Raw genomic sequence first — 21,659 nt, forward strand, 5'->3', positions numbered from 1 at the left:
CCAATCTGGCAATCCCATGGATTCAATTCAACCTGAAGCGAAGATGACAGAGCCTGGGTGATGCAGTCCACAGAAGTCCACATTCTAACATGTAGGACATTGGCAAAGTAGTAAAGGTAGGATAACCTAGAACTTTGCCCAGTCAATATTTCCAATATTTTTTTAATCTCACATATCTCTCCCCTAATCAAAAATCATCAATGACACCCATTCATAGGCAGTTTGGTGCAAACTTTCAAGCTTGATGAAAACACCATCTGTCTTCAGAAGAGAGGATCAGGATGTTCATTAATCCTCTATTTCGAGAGACTCTGATACTAACAATTTTCCCTGAGATCCTTCTAGAAAAATAATATACAACAAGCTCTGTAGGGGAGCTAGGGCATAAATTAGGGAGCAGGGCATGAAAACCCAAAAAGGGAAGAAATGAAACAAAGAAAAACAATTAGAATTGAAAAAATGAGGTGAGGTTAAAGTAAGGATGCAGAAAGAATATAGTCTGGTAAACCCACGATAAAATTAGATTATGGAAGAAAATGGTTTAACATACCAAAGAAAGTGGGAGATCCAAGACAGGGTCAGTTAGTGGATGGAAGTGGGAAAAGGGCCCCAGTATACTAATTTCTAGACAATGACTGCTGAGCCATTGGCTGTAGGTACAAAGATCCCATCAAAAAGAATGTCCTTGATGTAACCTTTGGGCCAAGGACGTTTGTTCTATGTCAGTAATTATGCATTCCCTTCAGTGTTATTGATTGCAGTATTCCTTCAGAACCATCTATAATAAGATACCAAATATTGCATTTAATATTTGCCTCTATGAACATTTTTCTTGCCTACTCTTCAATGCAAAGTTGCTTAATGGTAATAGTATTATAAACAAAATGGATCCGAAGTCCATTGTTCAAAATGAATAAGGCATTGAGAATTGGCAAGAACACAAAGGATATCCAACTTTTCCAAATATTATGATAGAATTTCAAAATTTATTTTTTTCTAATAAAAACATAATCTTTCAAGAAATACACCCATCAGTGAAACCTTAAAAAGGATTAAAAAAAATTTCTTCTATTCAGCATATGTCATAGTGTATAGCAGACCTGAGCTGCTACTACTTGGGGGTCTGCTTATATGAGACTGTCTTTTAAATACTGACAAATGTCCAAACAAGAGTTACATGTCCCTCCTTAATGTATTAGTGTATACTGGGACACTCAAATGTATAACTTCTTGAAACAAATATAATGTATGATCGCAAATATAGAAATTAATGCTGTATTTAGAGTTCTTTAAAGCCATTAGTAAGAGGCTAAAACCATCATTTGTTCATCTTTTTTCTAGTATTTTGCCTCTTATTTTCTACCTTGTCACTTCAAATAATATGTATTCTCTATATAGATTAAGAATATGTGGTTTAGGGACCCCTGGGTGGCTCAGTGGTTTGGCACCTGCCTTTGGCCCAGAGCATGATCCTGGAGTCCTGGGATTGAGTCTGGGATCAAGTCCCACATCAGGCTCCCTGCATGGAGCCTTCTTCTCCCTCTGCCTGTGTCTCTGCCTCTCTCTCTCTCTCTCTCTCTCTCTCTCTCTCTCTCTCTGTGTCTCTCATGAATAAATAAATAAAATCTTTAAAAAAAAAGAATATGTGGTTTAATATAATTCAACCACTTTCTGTGTCCCACCTAAATATTTTTAAAGTTATTCATAATAGAGGTCAAATAGGACCATTTCAATATTTCACATCTGAAAAAGTATTCCTATGAATAAATGTGAGAGTTTATAAAGCAGATGATGCAAATTGTAGTACATTTATTTTGAAAACTAGACTATGCTTATAAATATCATCTCTTGACCAGGACATTGCTCTCTAGCCTCTAAACAAATCAACATTGCTTTGTGTACTTGGTAAACATATAGTCCTGTTGCTTTGAAAGGTTCTGAGATTTTCTGCTGGTGATAGAAACCTTCATAGGCATTTGGCAATGTGTTTTTGGAGCCGATTATCAATTATCAATACTAAATTTAGGAGGTATGATACTCCACACACATATAGTTTAAGACTCCTAATGAAAGCTGAAGCCTTAAAAAAAGAGTACTTTGCCTTTGGGACAGATATCATTTGCACCATTTATGTGAATTTAGTATCTATCTGGTCTTCTCACATTCCTAAAATTATAAAAAAATTGTTCTAGAATAAAAACAGAGAAGAGTGTAACATATTTCAAGCATTTTAAAATGTGTTCTAGGTAGTCCTAGGAACAAGTAGGGATAGGTGAGGGAATTCTCCCAGTTCCAACCTCAGCTTCTGTCCCAGTTCCAACATCAGCTAAATTCTTTTAAGAAATGTTAGAAAAACACTGATTAGATAGAAGTTTCTCTGGGTATAAACATGGAACCACACTGTGGCAAAGCAACTTGCTTAAATTAGAGCGTAATCTGGACCAAAGCCAGATCTACTGATCCCTAATACCCCACTGCCTCCTATTTAAGATGGATCAGATTGTTGAATGCAGCTGAAAACTCATGCTAGGGTAATACTCAAAATTTTCCACTTAAAAAAATATATGGAACATATGTGGCATTTGCAAAATAGTAATCTATTTAAACATATACACAATTTAATGTAACATGTCCTATTCAAGGAACAAAACTAAAAGATATGATTGACACTGAAATTCTAAGACTTTTTAGAAATGGCAGTTAATTTCAATTTATTTTACTGTTTCAGGAACATTTCTATAGTAACTGAATTGTATTCTGCTCCCTTCCATTAACTTTTATTGTATTGTAAACAGCAGCACATCAACACCGTTGGCATAAAATAGCCTATGAAGTCTACTGTTTGTAATGGACTGTAAATGATAGGGATTTTTTTTGAAAGTACTAAAATGAAATATCCTACCAAGAAAGAAACACTCTAAAATATTGTAAAATCAGAGGGCGGTGTTTATTGGATTCCCTCCCTTTTTTGGTGAGTTTCAGTGTATATTTAAATATTCTAAAGATCCAAATGCAAGAGCTACTGAGTTTCAAAATATGTGAGCACACCATGCTCCCTTTATCTTTTTCAGTGTGTTTCCCCTTCAAAACAAAACACTTTGTATGTATATATTTTTATGCTATTTCACCAGTAGCATGCTGAGATCTGGATTCCTTTTCCAACATTAATTAGATGATCACTGCATGGGTTATGATTTGGATTTTTTTAAATCCAAACAGATAACGTCCCCCTCACAACACAAACTCGATTCCCAAAGCAATAAACAAATGCTCGGACAGACTACAGTATTGACATTTCAGTGTGAGGACCTTCAGGTCTAGGAGTATAGAAACAAATGAAGAGCCACAATCAACATAATTGCATGAAATTTTAAACAATTTGTCCACAAACTAAAAGACAGTTCAGCAATAAACTGTAGTTTGGAATCATACCCAATGATTATTCTTCAGAGAAATTAGCAGTTATGAGTATATATTTTTCCAGCATTCTGGATAAAATATGTACATGACCAACTGACTTAACACAAGGTTAAATCATTCAAGGATACAAAGAAGAGTATTATGAAAAAAATTACTAGAACAAATAGGTTTTATTCATTTATTTTTAGAACAAATAAATTGTAAAACTCAAGGTCAAACATTTCTTTTTCTTAGCTCGCCCTATTGTTCATACTGATCACAAACTATTTTCAGCCTTTTTGTCAAGAAAATAGCTACCTCTCTAAGATATCTCAACCTCAATGGCACATCTAACAGAATATGAAGAAAATAAAATCTGAAGTAATGTAGTTTAATACAAGCAGTAACAATGAAATTTTGTTCTAAAGACTAAAATTTTCAGGAATTTAATTTTATTTTCATTAAATGGAAAACAAAGCCTCTGAGTTAGAGTACATATGCAAAATCATCACTGAAATTCTTTCTCAGGAAATATTGTATAGGCTATTTTATAAATACTATATTGTATAAACTATTTTATAAATACTCCATTCTAAGAAGATTGCACTTTTTAGAATGCATGAAATTGATGACAAAAGATCTTTACTTTGGTCAAATTTCAGAGGTTCTGTGGCATGGATTTCCAATTAAGATCTGGAAGTTTTCCTATAGGCTGGAGATAGAGCTAGTTTGTAAATAACAGACCCTAACATTGAACTATCCCACTAAAGCAGGGTGTTCATTTTTAAGCAACATTACTTCCCCTTTAAAATCCCAAATAGACTGTTCAAAAGAAAACAACAGGCCCCAAATGGATCACTATGGTTAAGACCCCAAGTCAGTAAGCCAAACTTAATGCTGAATCTAACTACAGTTTCAATCCCCCTGAAATGTCACTTTTAACCAATCAACATAGGAATTTCCTGGTCAGCACTAGGAAATCAATGGATAGATCCCTTCCGTCCTTCTTAGGAGGGCAACCTTGCCTAAAACAATGGATTCTGTGCTAATAATTTCCTTTTATCCACTCCCCCTCTACCTTTAAAAATCTTTCCTTCTGTAGCTCTTTAGAGCTCCCCTCACTTGCTAGACAGGAAGCTGCCTGATTGATGAATCAACTAATAAAATGAGATTTTTGAAATTTACCTTTTTAAAAATTTTAGTAATACCAGAGAACGTGAATTTAATAAGATACATGCTTTCTTTTACAGTAATTGTGTTCTGGTGACTCAATTTTTTATTTCCTTGTTTCTCACATATTTTGCAATTTAACTACATCCAGTATTTAAATCAATCTGAAGAAATTCAGGTATAGATATACCTTTATTTGTTTAAGTATTTATTTGTGCTGTTAATTGTTGTCTTTACAAGAGACAACAGGCAGGTTCGTTCAGTCAATTATCTGCTCAGAAATGCATCTGTGTGGAAAATGGAGGGAAAGCAGGCTTTGCAACCGGTTAGGCCTGAGTTCAAATTCTGATTCTCCTGATTACTAATTGTTTGACTTTTCACAAATTTTTTAATCTCTATAGTCCTATTTGCTTGCTGCAAAATGGCCCTCATGGTGCTTTACCCAGTGTTTGTTGATGGAATGACTAAAACAGCAAGTGTTGCATCAAGCACAGTTCCTTGAACACAGTAAACTTCAGAGAGAAGTATGACTTTGTAAGAGGAGAGTTCCAGTTCTTGGAACCCCAGCAGCAGACTAAGAAAATTTCCAATGAATGCCAAAAAACAATACACACACACACACACACACACACACACACACACACACACAAGTTTAATATCATGTAATGACCAAGAATATAGATTTTCTCCCCTTTTGCTGATTTAATCAGTTTGCAACTGTTCTACTTTAAAAGATGCTAATAACTTTTGCAATAATATTCAGAGAGAACTGAGGATTGGACTGTAATTTGAAATTTTCGCAAAGACTAAGTAGGAAGCATTTGTGCATCACAGACCTCTAGCCTCTCTCAGGCTTAAACGGAAGACCAACCTGAGGTTAAAACTGCATGATCTGGCAAACATTCTGTAAAGGTTGTGTGATCCACTGAACAAGAGGCTTAGTATTTTAGTTCTGGAATTCTCCTTTGATGCCATTTCCCCCTCTGCCCCAACATCCTTATTTCCATAGATGAGACAACTGAAATCTAGGGAAATTACCTACACCTTTTGGGGTGAAAAAGCTAGTCAGCAGTACCTCCTACCCCACATTGCAGTCACTTGCAATCTTTCTTCTAGATAAATTATCAAGAGTTCTGAAATGCTTTTTAGGGAAAGATACAATGGAGATTGTTGAATCATAGCCTTAGAATTCCTCTCATGCTGACCCTTTTGTTAAAATTAATGTACCTCTCATCAAAACAGAGCTTTTCAAAAAGAGTCTCTAAGTTATGCTTAGTTTGGTACTTTTAAAATGTACAAATATACATGAAACTAGTAAGTCATCAAAATGATGTTATTTTTCCCTAGCTAAGTGGATGGTGATATAAAACATTGCAACTGGACCACCACTATTTCTGCTAGTTTAAGCTTACAGATGCCCCTCTCCTATTTTCTTTTCTTTTCTGTTTTTCTTACCAAATAACTTCTGGTGATACTTTATCCCTATTCCCACAGCTATAATCACTTTCAGTATTTTCTCCTAAAATATTTTAACAGCCTCTAAATTGGTTACCCTTCTAGGGTCTTTCATTTTCCATGCTGCTGTAAAGTCTAATGATAGCACTCTATCAACTAAACACCATCAATGGCTCCCTATGACCTAAAGGATAAATTCCAAATTACTTAGCACACAAGACCTGTCACAATCTGGCCCATATTTGCCCTTATTTATCTAGTGACATTATCTCTCTCTCATACAACTTCTAGTCAGAGCCAAGTTGTGTAAACCCCATGCTATTTCAAGACTCTATTACATCTTTGCACACGCTGTTCCCTCTGTGTGAAGAATCCTTTATACATTTCTCCATATGGAGAACTTGTACTAAATCTCTCAGATTTCTCAGATTCCCTTACTTCAGCAATGGCTTTTCTACTCCTCCCTGTATTTCAGAATATTTTTTATATTCCTCTAATCCCAATCTAATTTATGTTTTTACTTACATATCAGTTGTTTTCCCCATTACCTACAAGTCCTTTAAAAACACAAACATATTCATATTGTAACTTGAGGGCCTAGCATAATGCATGAGAGAGACATTAGTGTTTGTTGAATGAATACATGAATGAATGTATGGGCAGATCTAAAGGGAAGAAATCAGAGAAACTTAAAAAAAATGAACTAATGGAAATTTGATATAAAATAAACTGTCTGATTCAGTCATCCAGTAGCATGTATAATATTCTACAGCATCGTTATATTAAACCATATTATTATATATTAGTTCTAGTAAAAACCAGAAGAATGATATAAACAGGCATTAGGAAGAGGTGCACATGGCTAAGATTGCATCTAGATGCTCCTAAGCTGGCAAAATGACTGTTTTTTTTTAATTTATTTAATTTTGCAATGTGGTATTTAGACCAGGTAGGAAAGTGGGTTGGGGTAGGGGAGGTAGCAGAAAAAGATGGATGGAACTTCTTAAGCAAACTCTAAGTCACATGTACCCTGGAGGTAATCTGATCTATTGTTTAGGGCACAGACTTCTGAATTTTAGAAGTTCTTAGGTTGGATAAGTAATAGAAAATTAATGCTTCATTATGAAATTATTGCATGGTTAAATTGCAATATGCTTGTAGAAAAAAAATCTGTCAGGGTTTATTTTTCTCTGCTATTATAATTTGCTTTTCAAAAAGAGCCATAATTTTGAAATTTCTCATATGCCTTTCATGCTCTCAAATTATTTGGTCATGAATGGCCTACCCCACTTTTTTGATAAATTTTGTTTCTACTCTTAACAAGCAGAATAAATGAGAACAATAACACAAGTCTGGTTAACAGAAAAAGAAGAGATCAGTGACCAAATAAACACAAAAGTTATTATTAACATCAAAGTCTCAATTTCCACTTCCACATACATAATTAAGAGACCACAGTGTTCTTTATGTCTTTAGGGGGAAAAGTGTTAGGGGTAAAAAACACTACTCCTCTTCACATACATGGGAAATGAATGGCTCTTTTCTCATTGGCTGTGGAGTTGGCATAATTTTGGCCACCTACAATTAGTAGCTCATTAGTGACTACTAGGTAATTGTTGGCTTACATTCAGATATTGGCAGATGCCTGATAAGACACTTAATGAATTTTTCATTAGTCTTTCTGAGAAAGCCTTCAAGGATAAAAATACTTCTGATTGCAGCAGCTCTTTCAGTTTCTTTTGCTCCCCCCTTGAGCCTCCAAGTATTTTCAAAATCAAATTTTAAAATGTTAACAACATCATACCTGGGTATCTCTCAGTCAAGCATTTTACTCTCATAAATTTAGTGCTATTTCTTCCTATTACATATGTAGCTCTACCCAAAGTCACCACCAGTACCATGATTGCAAGACACTTCACTTATATGCATTTAATTTTGTCAAAGTTTTCAAAGCATTAGTCACCCACATATCTGACATAATTTCTAACTAACGAATAGGGGAAGGAGACAATAATTTCTAGTAGACAACATTTTTAACTGCAATTTGTGTTCAAACTGAAAGTCTTGAGTGAAATTAGGCAAATATTTGATGTTGTAATAAATGTTTAACATTCATTTACCTAACAAAAAATGGTTTAAATTTTATTGTACGGTGGAAATTTTTAGCAGAAAGTAAGGCATTCACAACCACCTAGTACTTTATAGAGATGCTGAAAATAGATGGTTCATAGTTACATGGGGAAAATACTGATTGCCACAATAAAACTTTCAATTATATCATCTAAGAATGTTGCAGAACATTTCATTATTGATTCTTCAGAGAAGATATAACTGCTGAATGCTAAGTGTGGTTTTGATTTGTCAACATTACTTTTGCTGTAATTAAAATCCTAAAGTCATCTTTAAATAATTCTTCACTCAAATTGCATCCTGATGAGTTTCTTTATCTCTATAATTGGATTGCCAACACCTAAATAAGTGACTCATCCAACTGCACTTGTGATATCTCAATGTTCTTGCCCCTAAAAAAGCACCTCTAAAAGCTTTCACCAGCATTTTTAGTTAGAATGATATATTCGTTTAAATATTACTGAGAGGGACATTGGCAAAATCATTAAATCGTGTGACTTCAGTGACTTTTATCTCTTGTTTATTTACTTATTTATTTATTCAGTGGCTTCATGCTTTTCAAGACTCCACACTGGCACACTTTTACATAGCCTCGCCTGACAATGAGATAATCAATAATCCTCTCCTACCATCTACCCCCTTGCCCTCTTCCCCAGGGTTTTGTTCTAAGCTTTCTGTCAGAGAAGAAAGCAGCTTGAGAAGTTGAACCAGGCTATTATGTGGGCTTCCTCTGGGATATCTCTGTGAAAACTGTGCTCTTACTCTTTGAAGATAAAAACACCTAATAACAAAGGTGACATGAGGTCAATAAAGATCAATTAAAAAAAAGCATTTATCTTCATTCTGGGAAAAATCTCATCTTTACACATCTAAAATATTTTGAGTGTACAGGGGAATCATTTGTGGTTTCTGTTGCATCCTGTCATCTCTGGATGCACCCTTTCTCCTTCCGCATGTCCTTCTCCGATATTCTTTCGAAATCCCTCATCCTATCTCCTCAAATACTTCCTCCCCCCTCATCCCTAATCCTAGTGTCACTTTCCTCATATCCAATTGCTTCATTCTCTTCCTTTATATTTACAGTTTTATAATCTACTCAGTACTGAAAAATAGAAAAAAAATGTATCTGTAGAATTTTACATTTGTTGATATTCAAATGATTTTCTGAACGTTACTGTAATTTGAAAGCTGTTTTCCATGTTAAGTTTTGTGGCCACTGTTGATTAGATAACAATAAATTTAATCATATGTACAGTATAATCGATAACTTTTAAATACGATTACCTTACTGTCTTTAAAGAATTGTACTTAGTATTTTTAAAACACCAAGCCCTACCAGAAGTATAATAACCTTATGTTTATAAGCAAATAACCTGTTTCAATTCAGTTACGATGTATGTGTATATTAACAAGGAAGAACACTGTTCATTTACTATAAAAAGTATTCAGAAACATACAATTAGAGAAAATATTGTCAAAATGATTTTTATACATGATCACAGCAGTTCTGAATAAATACACCTAATTCTTATTTATCAATATTGTTATAAAGGAGCATAATAGTGTAATCTTGAATTGTAAAATGTATTTAAGAGAAATTGTAATGAATACATATAATTGTGTATATATTTTCTTTTGAAGTGTGTACTTACTTTCTAAACAAATAATTTACATACTGTAAAAGTACTGAGTCATTTGTGCTACTGGACCAACCTTTGTGTCTATGAGATCCATCCATGTTGCTAAATTCAATGTGATTTTCATCAGCCCAGTAGAGTCTATGGTTGACATAATCTATTGTTAATGCCATAGGTCTAGAAATCTTGGTTTCTATGACAACACTCTGATTGGTTCCATCCATTCCAACACGGCCAATGTGAGGGTACTCACAGCAGTCAATCCAATACAAATACCTAGGAAAGAAAATCAATAGCCATTTTGTTTACAGACACTCAGAGAGTAAAACATCACACAATATTTCACTTATTAACTCAGCTATTTCCAAATTAAGTCTTGGTATCTCTTTGAATTGTAACTTCTAAGAAGTATATTTTAATGCAAGCTTTTCTTATGATTTTCATTAAACATAGAGTACCATTGAAATATACATATAACTTTAAATATCTTTCCTTTAGCACATAAGCCTATATATATTATATATCATATGATATTTCTAAAGTATTAACAAATCACAGATCTGTAAAAATAACAGAGGTTAGCCTTCAAGCTGCATCTGTAATGTTGGAGGAATAATACTATCCAGATGTAGTTTTTTACTACATTTTTTAGTTCATTATCAATGAACTAGTTCATTTTTTAGTTCATTATCAATGAAAAGTTCAAAATGATTCATAGGAGAGTACATTATATTTGCCTGAATCTGCATTATTCAATGTGGTAGCCTCGTGATTCTCAAGATTTAAACAGATTAGAATCATATAAAATTAAATGAACTGGATTGTTCCTCAGTCACACTAGCCACATTCCAAGTACTCAATAACCATATGTCTCCCGGGACACCTGGTGGCTCAGTGGTTGCGCATCTGCCTTCAGCTCAGGGCGTGATCCTGGGGTCCTGAGATCGAGTCCACATCAGGCTCCCTGCATGGAGCCTGCTTCTCCCTCTACCTCTCTTTCTCTGTGTCTCTCATGAATAAAAAAACAAAATAAAATATTTTTAAAAAAGAAAAACAACATATGTCAGGTGGCTACCATATTCAACAGCATAGATATAGACCACTTCCATGACCTCAGAAAGTTCTATTAGATAGTGCTGATTTCAATTATGTTATTGGAAGTTCTAGAGTAAGGCATTTCAGACAGCAGTTAAAAATAATAAAGGGAAGAAAATTATATTGAACTAAGACTGAGTTAAATATAAATATTGTACCTCAGTAAAATATAAATAATGTGTAAGTGACAAATTTCTGAGAAATTTCTATTTAATTAAACCATTAATTTTTTTTCTCAAGTAGAAAAAGTCACTTTATCTTGTTGAATATGTTTCCTTCTCTACATAACTCAAGATTTGAGTTAGAGGATTCTTAATATTCCTTTCACATTCTAACACTAAAACCAAAACTTATTAAGCTAATTATTTTCCCCAGATCCATTGTTTTCTTTTTAGTAAGTATAGAATCATTGGCAATTAATTTTCAAATCTGGAAGATGTGTAATTAAAATAATATGGTGTGAAGATTATTCTGTATGGTTTATAACTGGTATACTTAGTTTAAAATCAAAATGTTCCTTAAAGAAAAATTTTCCTTATACATTCTGATACTGATAACAAAAAATGATAACAACAAATGATAACAAAAAGTCAGGAGATGGTGGATTATAAAGATAATTTTAAAAGTTCTTTACTAGGAAAATATCATTAAAATCATAATTAAGCATGGTATTTAAAAATGAGAAATATATATCTGGTGTATATAAACAAAATGTAGACATTTGTGGGCAGAGATTCAAAGAGAGCTCTGAGTGAGAATTTAAAAGCAAAATTGAGTCTGGGAATAACCACAGTCAAGTTTGAATAGAGTGATATTGGGATTGCTATCTAGTGCTTATGTATATCTATGTTAGTTCTCAACAAATTTGAAAATCTCAAATCACAAGATAATAATAGAAACCAAGCCTTCTAGAAATTGATTAAATATACTATTTCTTTAAATCTTGAATTATTCTATTATTGAAATATTGGATTATTATATTATTATTTTGAAAGCAAACATATGTCAGCAAAATACAGCTAGAAAACACACAATCCATTCTTTTCTAGCGAATTTATGGAGGTGCACCTTGCTGTCTATACTAGAGATAATGGCTAGATAAAGCATAGATAAAAAGGAAGAAACTGAATCAGAAAGAAGTAAAAATGCAAAGATAGTTTATCTCATTGAAATCAGAACATTCTTTCTTGCCTAACTGACTCCGAATCTTGGGAACACTATCAGCAATTTTTCCCCTAATAGATAATATATATATATATATATATATATATATATATATATATATACCAGTTTCTCTCACACATGTTAGATATGACCAAATATATTTGGGCTTCCATACAGCCATACTGTTTTTGAGAACTGAATGCAAACAAAGAAAAAATTAAAGCAGTATTTCAGTAACATTCTCTACCATTACGAAGAACATGTTCAATTTGGCTTAATTAGAGGCAGTATTCATATTTCTATTTAGCTATTTACCTTATATGTGCTTGCACTTGTAATTTAAACATCCTAAAGGTTAAATATTAAATAAATAAATAAGTAAACAAATAAATAAATAAATAAATAATAGTTTCCTCCATAATGCTATCAATAAAGTATTACAAAGTATTAGATGTGAATAATAATGTTTTTGGAGTCATTAAGTAAATTATGAATTACAAATGGTCTGACCTCCATTATTAACAGTTTAATTTTTTTTTAACAGTTTAAAATTTTTATCTGTAACTTGGACTTTTTTTTTTTCTTTTTGGCTAGTCTTATTACCATCTTGAACCAAGATACCAAGAACAGGACTCCATACTTCATGGAGTCCGACATCTGTTACATCATTCTCAGAAAGTTTGTGAAAGAGTTCCCAGCCCAAAATCCTGTCACAGCCATTTCAGCTTTCTTTTAAAAAAGCACAACATACTTCTCTCAATCACTCTTCACCATTGAAATGTGTGTCAGTTCAGCTCTAGTTGGAGTATTTACAGTCCTACATTTTCACTTCTGTGCTTTCATGAAATCACTGGAAGAGATCATTCCTCTTCAATTACATAGCCTTTTTCATATAGACACAATTCTCGTTGCCCCTCCATTCTCCACAAATTCTTCCTTGATCACATTTTTCAAGATAGGATTCAAGATTGAACATGTTTGAGAAATACTTTGTTTAACAAAGTAAGCATCATTTCTTTTTATTGTGAGAGTTTTTAGGATGCTTTAATACAACATGGTGCTTCTCTCAGAGGGAGGTATGGTATCCCTTTCTTATCACATAGTCTTAAGTGATAGCATTTATTTTCCTAGGGCAGTTCACAGGGAACACACTTTGGGAAACTGTGCTTTAGTTCTTTCTGGTCTACAGAATTACTTTTCCTTACTGCATGTATATCTGAACAACTCATATATTGTGCACATATATTGTGAACAAACGACTAATGATGTAGATTCTCAGGCCTCATAATCAGAGAACCTACCTTGATTAACTCAGCTGGTGTTAACAACTCTAAGAATCCCTAGAGCCATTCTTAAGTCAATTAAGAGTCATTCTTAAGTCAACCATATTTTGAAACAATAATTTTCAAAGGCCATATTATGTACCAGATACTTCTTAGAACTGGGAACACGGAGGTAAACAGATAGGATTTTTGCCTTTAAAGATCTCTCCATGAATACAATAGAGGTGGATGTAAAACAAATTAAAAAAAAGTATCATGATAAAACTACTTTACTATGGAGGCACAAAAGAGGGAATAATAATTTTACCAAGATGGAAGAAAGCATGAAAGAAATATTGTGCTTACTAATAGTTCTTTGAACATAAATTTTATCTTCATAGCTACATTATAAAGATAAGAAGAATCCTTATCTCCTTCCGATTTTAGAACAAAATATAACTTAATTAAAGATTTTAATGCTGTAACAGGTCTTAAAGATCATGTAGCTGAAGACCCTTATTTTACTGATAAACTGAGACCATATAAGATTATGTGTGTTGTCGTAGCCTATTATGATAGTGATACAGTTGGAACAGGCTCAGGTCTCTAGATTTATAGATTATCTTTTTCTCTAAGCAGCATTATTTAGAGTCTTAAGGAAACATGTTCTAGAAACGGATTAATCGGGTTCAAATTTCAGGTCCACCTATTACTGGCTGTGTGAATCTGGACAATTCAATTAGCCTTCTTGAGCCTGCATTTATTCACATGTTGAAAAGAATAATAATAGTTCCTCATAAGATCACCATGAGGATTAAATAACAGAATATAGGAGCAAATTTATAAGACTGAGAAACATGGAATAATAGTTTACCAAATATTAGCTTTTATTTTTTATCTGTACTAGATATGTAATATATATTTCATATATGTCTGTACACCCTCTCTCTATATATATTGTTTTAGTAATATCCACCTGATAGGTGACCTGTTGCATCTGGATACTATCTATAGTACTATATAATTTGTCTGGGCTTTGTGTGTTATTACATGATTTGTCTATTTAAGTACTCATCAACCAAAAGAATATTATGAAAATACTCTATCACATTGAAGAAAACTATAGTTTAACTCTTTTCAGGTGTGAATGAATCTTCATAGACACAGAATTTCTCTCCTCATAGGTAGCTATCTTCTGATGGCTGAATTTCATTTTCTTTTCCATACTTAAGCCCTGTTACCATAACTTTTTTCAAGTTTTTCAATAAGTCTATTCCAGATATTCTGGTAACTTTAACATCTGAAATTCAACTTCTTAAAAACTACTTAAGTACAAATTTGCTGTAAACAATTAAAGCTGACAAATGAAAACATCTGTGAAAATGTCAAAAGGAGAGTTCCAAATTTCATCCATATAATATATAATGTTTACCTAAGATCACATCTGAAAAAACTCAGTTCCAAATAATATCTATTCCGTAAGTTATAACAAGTGTCAACATAGAAAACAATGTTCACTGTAACAATAGGGTAATAACAGGCTTCTGTGGTTCCTGAGGATATCTTTTATAGTTTAATATAATATACTCTATTTCTTTAAAAAATTAAAATAGAAGTGTGCTCTCAGTTTTTATTGTGCTCTTTTTTTTTCTGAATTCAGGGAATATACTCAGAGACATTGCTTTCAACTGCAATTATTTTGATTTTGAGTTGTAAATTAATTTCTGATATTCATTTCCTATTGTTTTTGACTAAATATGGGAATATAGGTTTAAAGTTGGTAGAGCAAGGATATTCTTTTATGTGATTGTTTATTTTAATAAAATGTTTGTTTCCCCAAAGAAATAAAAAACTGAGCTTTCATTCCTGGTATGCCTTTGATTCCCTCACAACAAAAGTTCCCTTATGACTTTTCTCCTTGAAACATGCAGGTTATTTACATACTGATGTATTGGTTTGGGCAATGATGCAGGTACAATGTCCCTGTAGCTATAACCCTATTTGCTATGTACATCCAGTTGCCCATTTATTATTTCCTTCTGCAGAGAATTTAATGATATTTGTGTTTGACGCAGCCAGTGATCAAGCCGTGGCCTTTTTTTTTTTTTTTTTTTTTTTTTTTTTTAAGCCATGGTCTTTTTGCTAAACGTGCTCACTTTCGAAGATGGAGAGATAGACATTTACACCAATAATAGTCATATGTACATGTGCAACTAATAAAATGTTTATGTCAATTATACTTTAAAATAATTAAAAATAAAATATAAAAAGTCATGTAATGGTATGTGTTCAATATGTGGGGACTTCTTAGGCACAACTGGGGAATGTTTCACAGAGGAAATGATATTTTCTGCTGTGTTTGGAAAAATGGGAAGTTATTCCAACTAGAGGAAAATCAGAAGAGCATCCTAGGAAGAAAGAACGGCATAAGGGAAGATACAGAAATACGAAATGCATCTTTTCCAAATTTAGTTGCATTATCATTATTCAGGTTGGCAGTAAGGGATACATACACTGAGTTAAATATGAGTCCTTCAATATATTTTCATTAAAATATATTTAAAATTCAAAATAGCACCCAGTATTATTCTTTTGTGTTATTATTAGCAAACTATTAGAAAAAGAATCCAGACAAAAATATTCTTAATAATAAGGTCTGGTTATAACACTTTTATTTATTTCCAAAAAACTCATATCTACAGTTTAAATTTTATAAAATGGCTAATTATTAAAGTGGAAGAAAATACAGTTTTGTCTTCTTATGTTCGTTTTCTTATCCCTGTCTGTATGGCTCTTGAAAAGCGTGCTCATGATCTAAGATAATTTTGTTACTTCAGATTCTAATGTGCTATAATGGGAAAAGCATGGGACTAAAGCTTGAAAATTGGGTTGAATCCCCAATTTAATATCGTACTACCGAAATGATCTTGAGAAAATCACTTGGCCATTTTGAGGCTGGATGTTCTTATCTGTACTTTAAGGATAATAGTAAAAATAATATTTTTCCCCCAGACTCTGAGGAAACAGTAGAAGCAACTGAAGTGATAAAATTCAGACAGTTTTCAAATTCATAGAATTCTAGAGAAGCAGTTATCTTCTTTGTCATTATTATTACATGAGAACTCCAATCCCAAGAGGTTTATAAACTGATCGTCTCCCCTTCTTATCTCTGCCCCTCTCCTGATCCCTCATATCTAGGGAGATAGTTAGTTACCCAAAACTTATAATGAACTAGAACAGTAGTTCCTAAACTTAACCAGATAACTGAATGATTCAGATAATTAAATTTCAGTTGAATTAAATGTTACACATAGGATGATGATCAATCTGCTTACTTGTATCTTCTTTACCATTCTTAGTAACCACCATATGAAACTGATATTATGACAATCAGCGTACTATTATTAAAAGATAGAAAGTGACTGTCTTTCTTCCAGTGGATCGTCTTTCCTCCTTTGTCGAATATTAGTTGACCATAAAGTTCAGGGTCCATTTCTGGGTTCTCTATTCTGTTCCATTGGTCTATGTGTCTGTTTTTGTGCCAGTACCACACTGTCTTGATGACCACAGCTTTGTAGTACAACCTGAAATCTGGCATTGTGATGCCCCCAGCTATGGTTTTCTTTTTTAAAATTCCCCTGGCTATTCGGGGTCTTTTCTGATTCCACACAAATCTTACAATAATTTGTTCTAAGTCTCTGAAGAAAGTCCATGGTATTTTGATAGGGATTGCATTGAACGTGTAAATTGCCCTGGGTAGCATTGACATTTTCACAATATTAATTCTGCCAATCCATGAGCATGGAATATTTTTCCATCTCTTTGTGTCTTCCTCAATTTCTTTCAGAAGTGTTCTATAGTTTTTAGGGTATAGATCCTTTACCTCTTTGGTTAGGTTTATTCCTAGGTATCTGATGCTTTTGGGTGCAATTGTAAATGGGATTGACTCCTTAATTTCTCTTTCTTCAGTCTCATTGTTAGTGTATAGGAATGCCATTGATTTCTGGGCATTGATTTTGTATCCTGCCACGCTACCAAATTGCTGTATGAGTTCTAGCAATCTTGGGGTGGAGGCTTTTGGGTTTTCTATGTAGAGTATCATGTCATCGGCGAAGAGGGAGAGTTTGACTTCTTCTTTGCCAATTTGAATGCCTTTAATGTCTTTTTGTTGTCTGATTGCTGAGGCTAGGACTTCCAATACTATGTTGAATAGCAGTGGTGAGAGTGGACATCCCTGTCTGGTTCCTGATCTTAGGGGAAAGGCTCCCAGTGCTTCCCCATTGAGAATGATATTTGCTGTGGGCTTTTCGTAGATGGCTTTTAAGATATCGAGGAAAGTTCCCTCTATCCCTACACTCTGAAGAGTTTTGATCAGGAATGGATGCTGTATTTTGTCAAATGCTTTCTCTGCATCTAATGAGAGGATCATATGGTTCTTGGTTTTTCTCTTGCTGATATGATGAATCACATTGATTGTTTTACGAGTGTTGAACCAGCCTTGCATCCCGGGGATAAATCCTACTTGGTCATGGTGAATAATTTTCTTAATGTATTGTTGGATCCTATTGGCTAGTATCTTGTTGAGAATTTTTGCATCCATGTTGGTCCACATGCAGAAGAATGAAACTAGACCACTCTCTTGCACCATACACAAAGATAAACTCAAAATGGATGAAAGATTTAAATGTGAGACAAGACTCCATCAAAATCCTAGAGGAGAACACAGGCAACACCCTTTTTGAACTTGGCCACAGTAACTTCTTGCAAGATACATCCACGAAAACAAAAGAAACAAAAGCAAAAATGAACTATTGGGACTTCATCAAGATAAGAAGCTTTTGCACAGCAATGGATACAGTCAACAAAACTCAAAGACAACCTACAGAATGGGAGAAGATATTTGCAAATAACATATCAGATAAAGGGCTAGTTTCCAAAATCTATAAAGAACTTATTAAACTCAACACCAAAGAAACAAACAATCCAATCATGAAATGGGCAAAAGACATGAAGAGAAATCTCACAGAGGAAGACATAGACATGGCCAACATGCACATGAGAAAATGCTCTGCATCACTTGCCATCAGGGAAATACAAATCAAAACCACAATGAGATACCACCTCACACCAGTGAGAATGGGGAAAATTAATAAGGCAGGAAACAACAAATGTTGGAGAGGATGTGGAGAAAAGGGAACCCTCTTACACTGTTGGTGGGAATGTGAACTGGTGCAGCCACTCTGGAAAACTGTGTGGAGGTTCCTCAAAGAATTAAAAATAGACCTGCCCTACGACCCAGCAATTGCACTGTTAGGGATTTACCCCGAAGATTCAGATGCAATGAAACGCCAGGGCACCTGCACCCCAATGTTTCTAGCAGCCATGTCCACAATAGCCAAACTGTGGAAGGAGCCTCGGTGCCCATCGAAAGATGAATGGATAAAGAAGATGTGGTTTATGTATACAATGGAATATTACTCAGCCATTAGAAACAACAAATACCCACCATTTGCTTCAACGTGGATGGAACTGGAGGGTATTATGCTGAGTGAAGTAAGTCAATCGGAGAAGGACAAACAGTGTATGTTCTCACTCATTTGGGGAATATGAATAATAGTGAAGGGGAATATAAGGGAAGGGAGAAGAAATGTGTGGGAGATATCAGAAAGGGACACAGAACATAAAGACTTCTAACTCTGGGAAATGAACTAGGGGTGGTGGAAGGGGAGGAGGGCGGGGGGTGGGGGTGAATGGGTGACGGGCACGGAGGGGGACACTTGACGGGATGAGCACTGGGTGTTATTCTGTATGTTGGTAAATTGAACACCAATAAAAATTAATTTATAAAAAAAAAAAAAGATAGAAAGTACCTCCAAGTTACCTCCTAAAAGTTCAGTTGTTTCATTACATTAGTCCAGCTGATCTTTCTCCTCCTTTAAACAAAACTTTCCTTATCCTCTCACTAAATATCAGGACAGAAATCACACTCCTCACAGAAACAGGGGTCAGTAGGATTGGAAAACTCAAAACATATGTACACTACAATGCTAATCTCATCTGGAAAGATTCAAGGGTATTTCATTACATAATTTACAATTTAAGTTGATATTTTTAAAGAAGGATATTTTAGACAGGGAATTTTCACCCTGAAGCTCATCTCAAAAACCAAAATGCAAGTTGCCCTATTGTCTCATCCTGGGGAACAAGAAAAACAGCATGTACAGAAAGGTGTCATCAAATTTTATCTCTAAAATAGGTGGCTTAAATTGTTTCTTACAAAGTTCCAACTTTTATCTGTTTTTTTTTTTTGGTTATAATATGGCATATCTATATCATAATAAAATATTATCCAAAATTGAAATCAAGGAGTATTTCATAACATTTACAATAATTTAGTACTTCACTATTTTAACTGACACTTGATGGATGGGTTTAGATTAATGATAACTTAATGTTGCTTTCAGTTTATAGGGTAATAATACCTGTAACCCAGGAGAACTAAAACCTTAAGCTAGGCTTGGCTGTATTCACTAGGCTAGGACACAGTTTTGCTTTATACCTAGCAAATTCCACAAGGCTATTATGATCTACAGGTGAAATTTATTTTATTTATTTTTTAGATTATTATTTATTTATTCATGAGACACACACACACAGAGAGAGGCAGAGACACAGGCGGAGGGAGAAGCAGGCTCCATGCAGGGAGCCAGATGTGAGACTTGATCCTGTGTCTCCAGGATCACGCCCTGGGCTGAAGGTGGCGCTAAACTGCTGAGCCACCTGGGCTGTTCCACTTGTTTGTTTAATATGAAGCATCCTGAAGAGTATAAAATGAGAAGCTAAGCCAGTCATATTGGTTTTGAAGAAAAGGACAATGATTTGAACACACTAAAATAACTATCTTCTGATAAAATGCTGAAGGAATAAACATATTCACATTCTTATGAATGAATGATAATAACCATCAAACTTAGTACATTTGGCCATTATTTCCCAGAACATTGAAAATAAATTCTCTTGTGACTATTTCAATTAAAATGGAATTGACACTCTCTTGAATCTTTTGTTGCTATGGTAAAGAAAATACTTTAAAAGGTAGCAAAATGGTTACATAATTATATAGCAAAAAGTTAAATTTGCACATTACCTTGGAAACAGAAGAGTATTTACAGTACAAGTCTTCTCCTATTAGGTACTGCTTTTACCCAAAGTAATGTTTAAAATTAAGCTATAAAATATACAGTGATGTGATCACAGTGCCAATTATACACATAAGGGACCAAAAAACATAGATACAACATATTAGCAAGAAGCAAAGCCTAATTGTTGCATATGATCTGATAAAAGCAGTGATTTCATGAAACATATTAAGTGAAATTAATTTACACAGCAGAAAATTTAGAGCACTATAGTTATCATAATACTTGTTACTGTGAATGTGTTCTATTTTTAAAAATCAAATTTTCACTAAACCTGGTATTTTAACAAGCATGTTGAGTAGGTTGAATTTTAATAGAGATCATTTTGGAGTATGTAATCACTCTAAATTATAGTGCAGAAGAAGGAGACGAGGAAGAGAAGGAGGAGGAGGAGGAGGAAGAGGAAGAGGAAGAAGAAAAAGAAGAAGAAGAAGAAGAAGAAGAAGAGGAGGAGGAGGAGGAGGAGGAGGAGGAGGAAGGGGAGGAGTAGGCATAGCTTCTCTACCAAAACAACATAATTAAAAGTGAATGATAATGGTCCTAATCTATAGAACTTTGGCAGCCACACACCTGACTTCGACACCTAAGATCTGACATCTTACTATGTGTGTTCTTTCCTCATCTGGAATCTCCAGCCTGCTGTCCTTAATCCCTACAATGACTTGCAATGAAATGCAGCTGAAACACAGCTCCAATATGAATCTTTCTCAATATCTCCACTGTGGTATCTCTTTTGAATGCATGGGTAATGCACCTTCTTATTTATTATCCATGGATACTACTTATTCCTCTTGCTCTAAAGTGGTACAAGCATTACATTATCCACATTTGTGACCCACTAGCATTGCTGCCTTTCCTCAAAGATTTCAAGGCATTAAAATTAGAGAAATCCATATATTTTATTCATTCCCAATACATTTATAGATTAACTAGTAAAACAGTTGTGTTTAAAAATAATTGCTGCAAAATCCCATCATTCCAAATGTTTTTCTTTTTTCACTGTGATAATCATTTTTCTATTTTTGACTTCCCAATATGAATGTCTGCACAGCACACTTTATATTGGTTTTCATGTTAAAATCTACAGAATGGAATTTACCACATTGAATGTAATCTAGAGTTTCAAACTTTAATTTAATATTATCAAT

General features: G+C 33.9%; 1 protein-coding gene across 1 annotated transcript in view; it reads right to left on the minus strand.

The window, feature by feature from the left end:
• LOC129495604 (low-density lipoprotein receptor-related protein 1B) overlaps positions 1-21,659 on the minus strand; it is a 1,831,349-nt gene that overhangs the window by 201,639 nt on the left and 1,608,051 nt on the right. The window contains exon 60 of the mRNA XM_055303278.1: positions 9,868-10,067. Within this exon, the coding sequence (XP_055159253.1) occupies positions 9,868-10,067 (200 nt within the window). The remainder of the gene's footprint in view (positions 1-9,867; positions 10,068-21,659) is intronic.

Source organism: Nyctereutes procyonoides, unplaced genomic scaffold, assembly GCF_905146905.1.
Source record: "Nyctereutes procyonoides isolate TBG_1078 unplaced genomic scaffold, NYPRO_anot_genome, whole genome shotgun sequence".
In the NCBI taxonomy this organism is placed as follows: domain Eukaryota; kingdom Metazoa; phylum Chordata; class Mammalia; order Carnivora; family Canidae; genus Nyctereutes; species Nyctereutes procyonoides.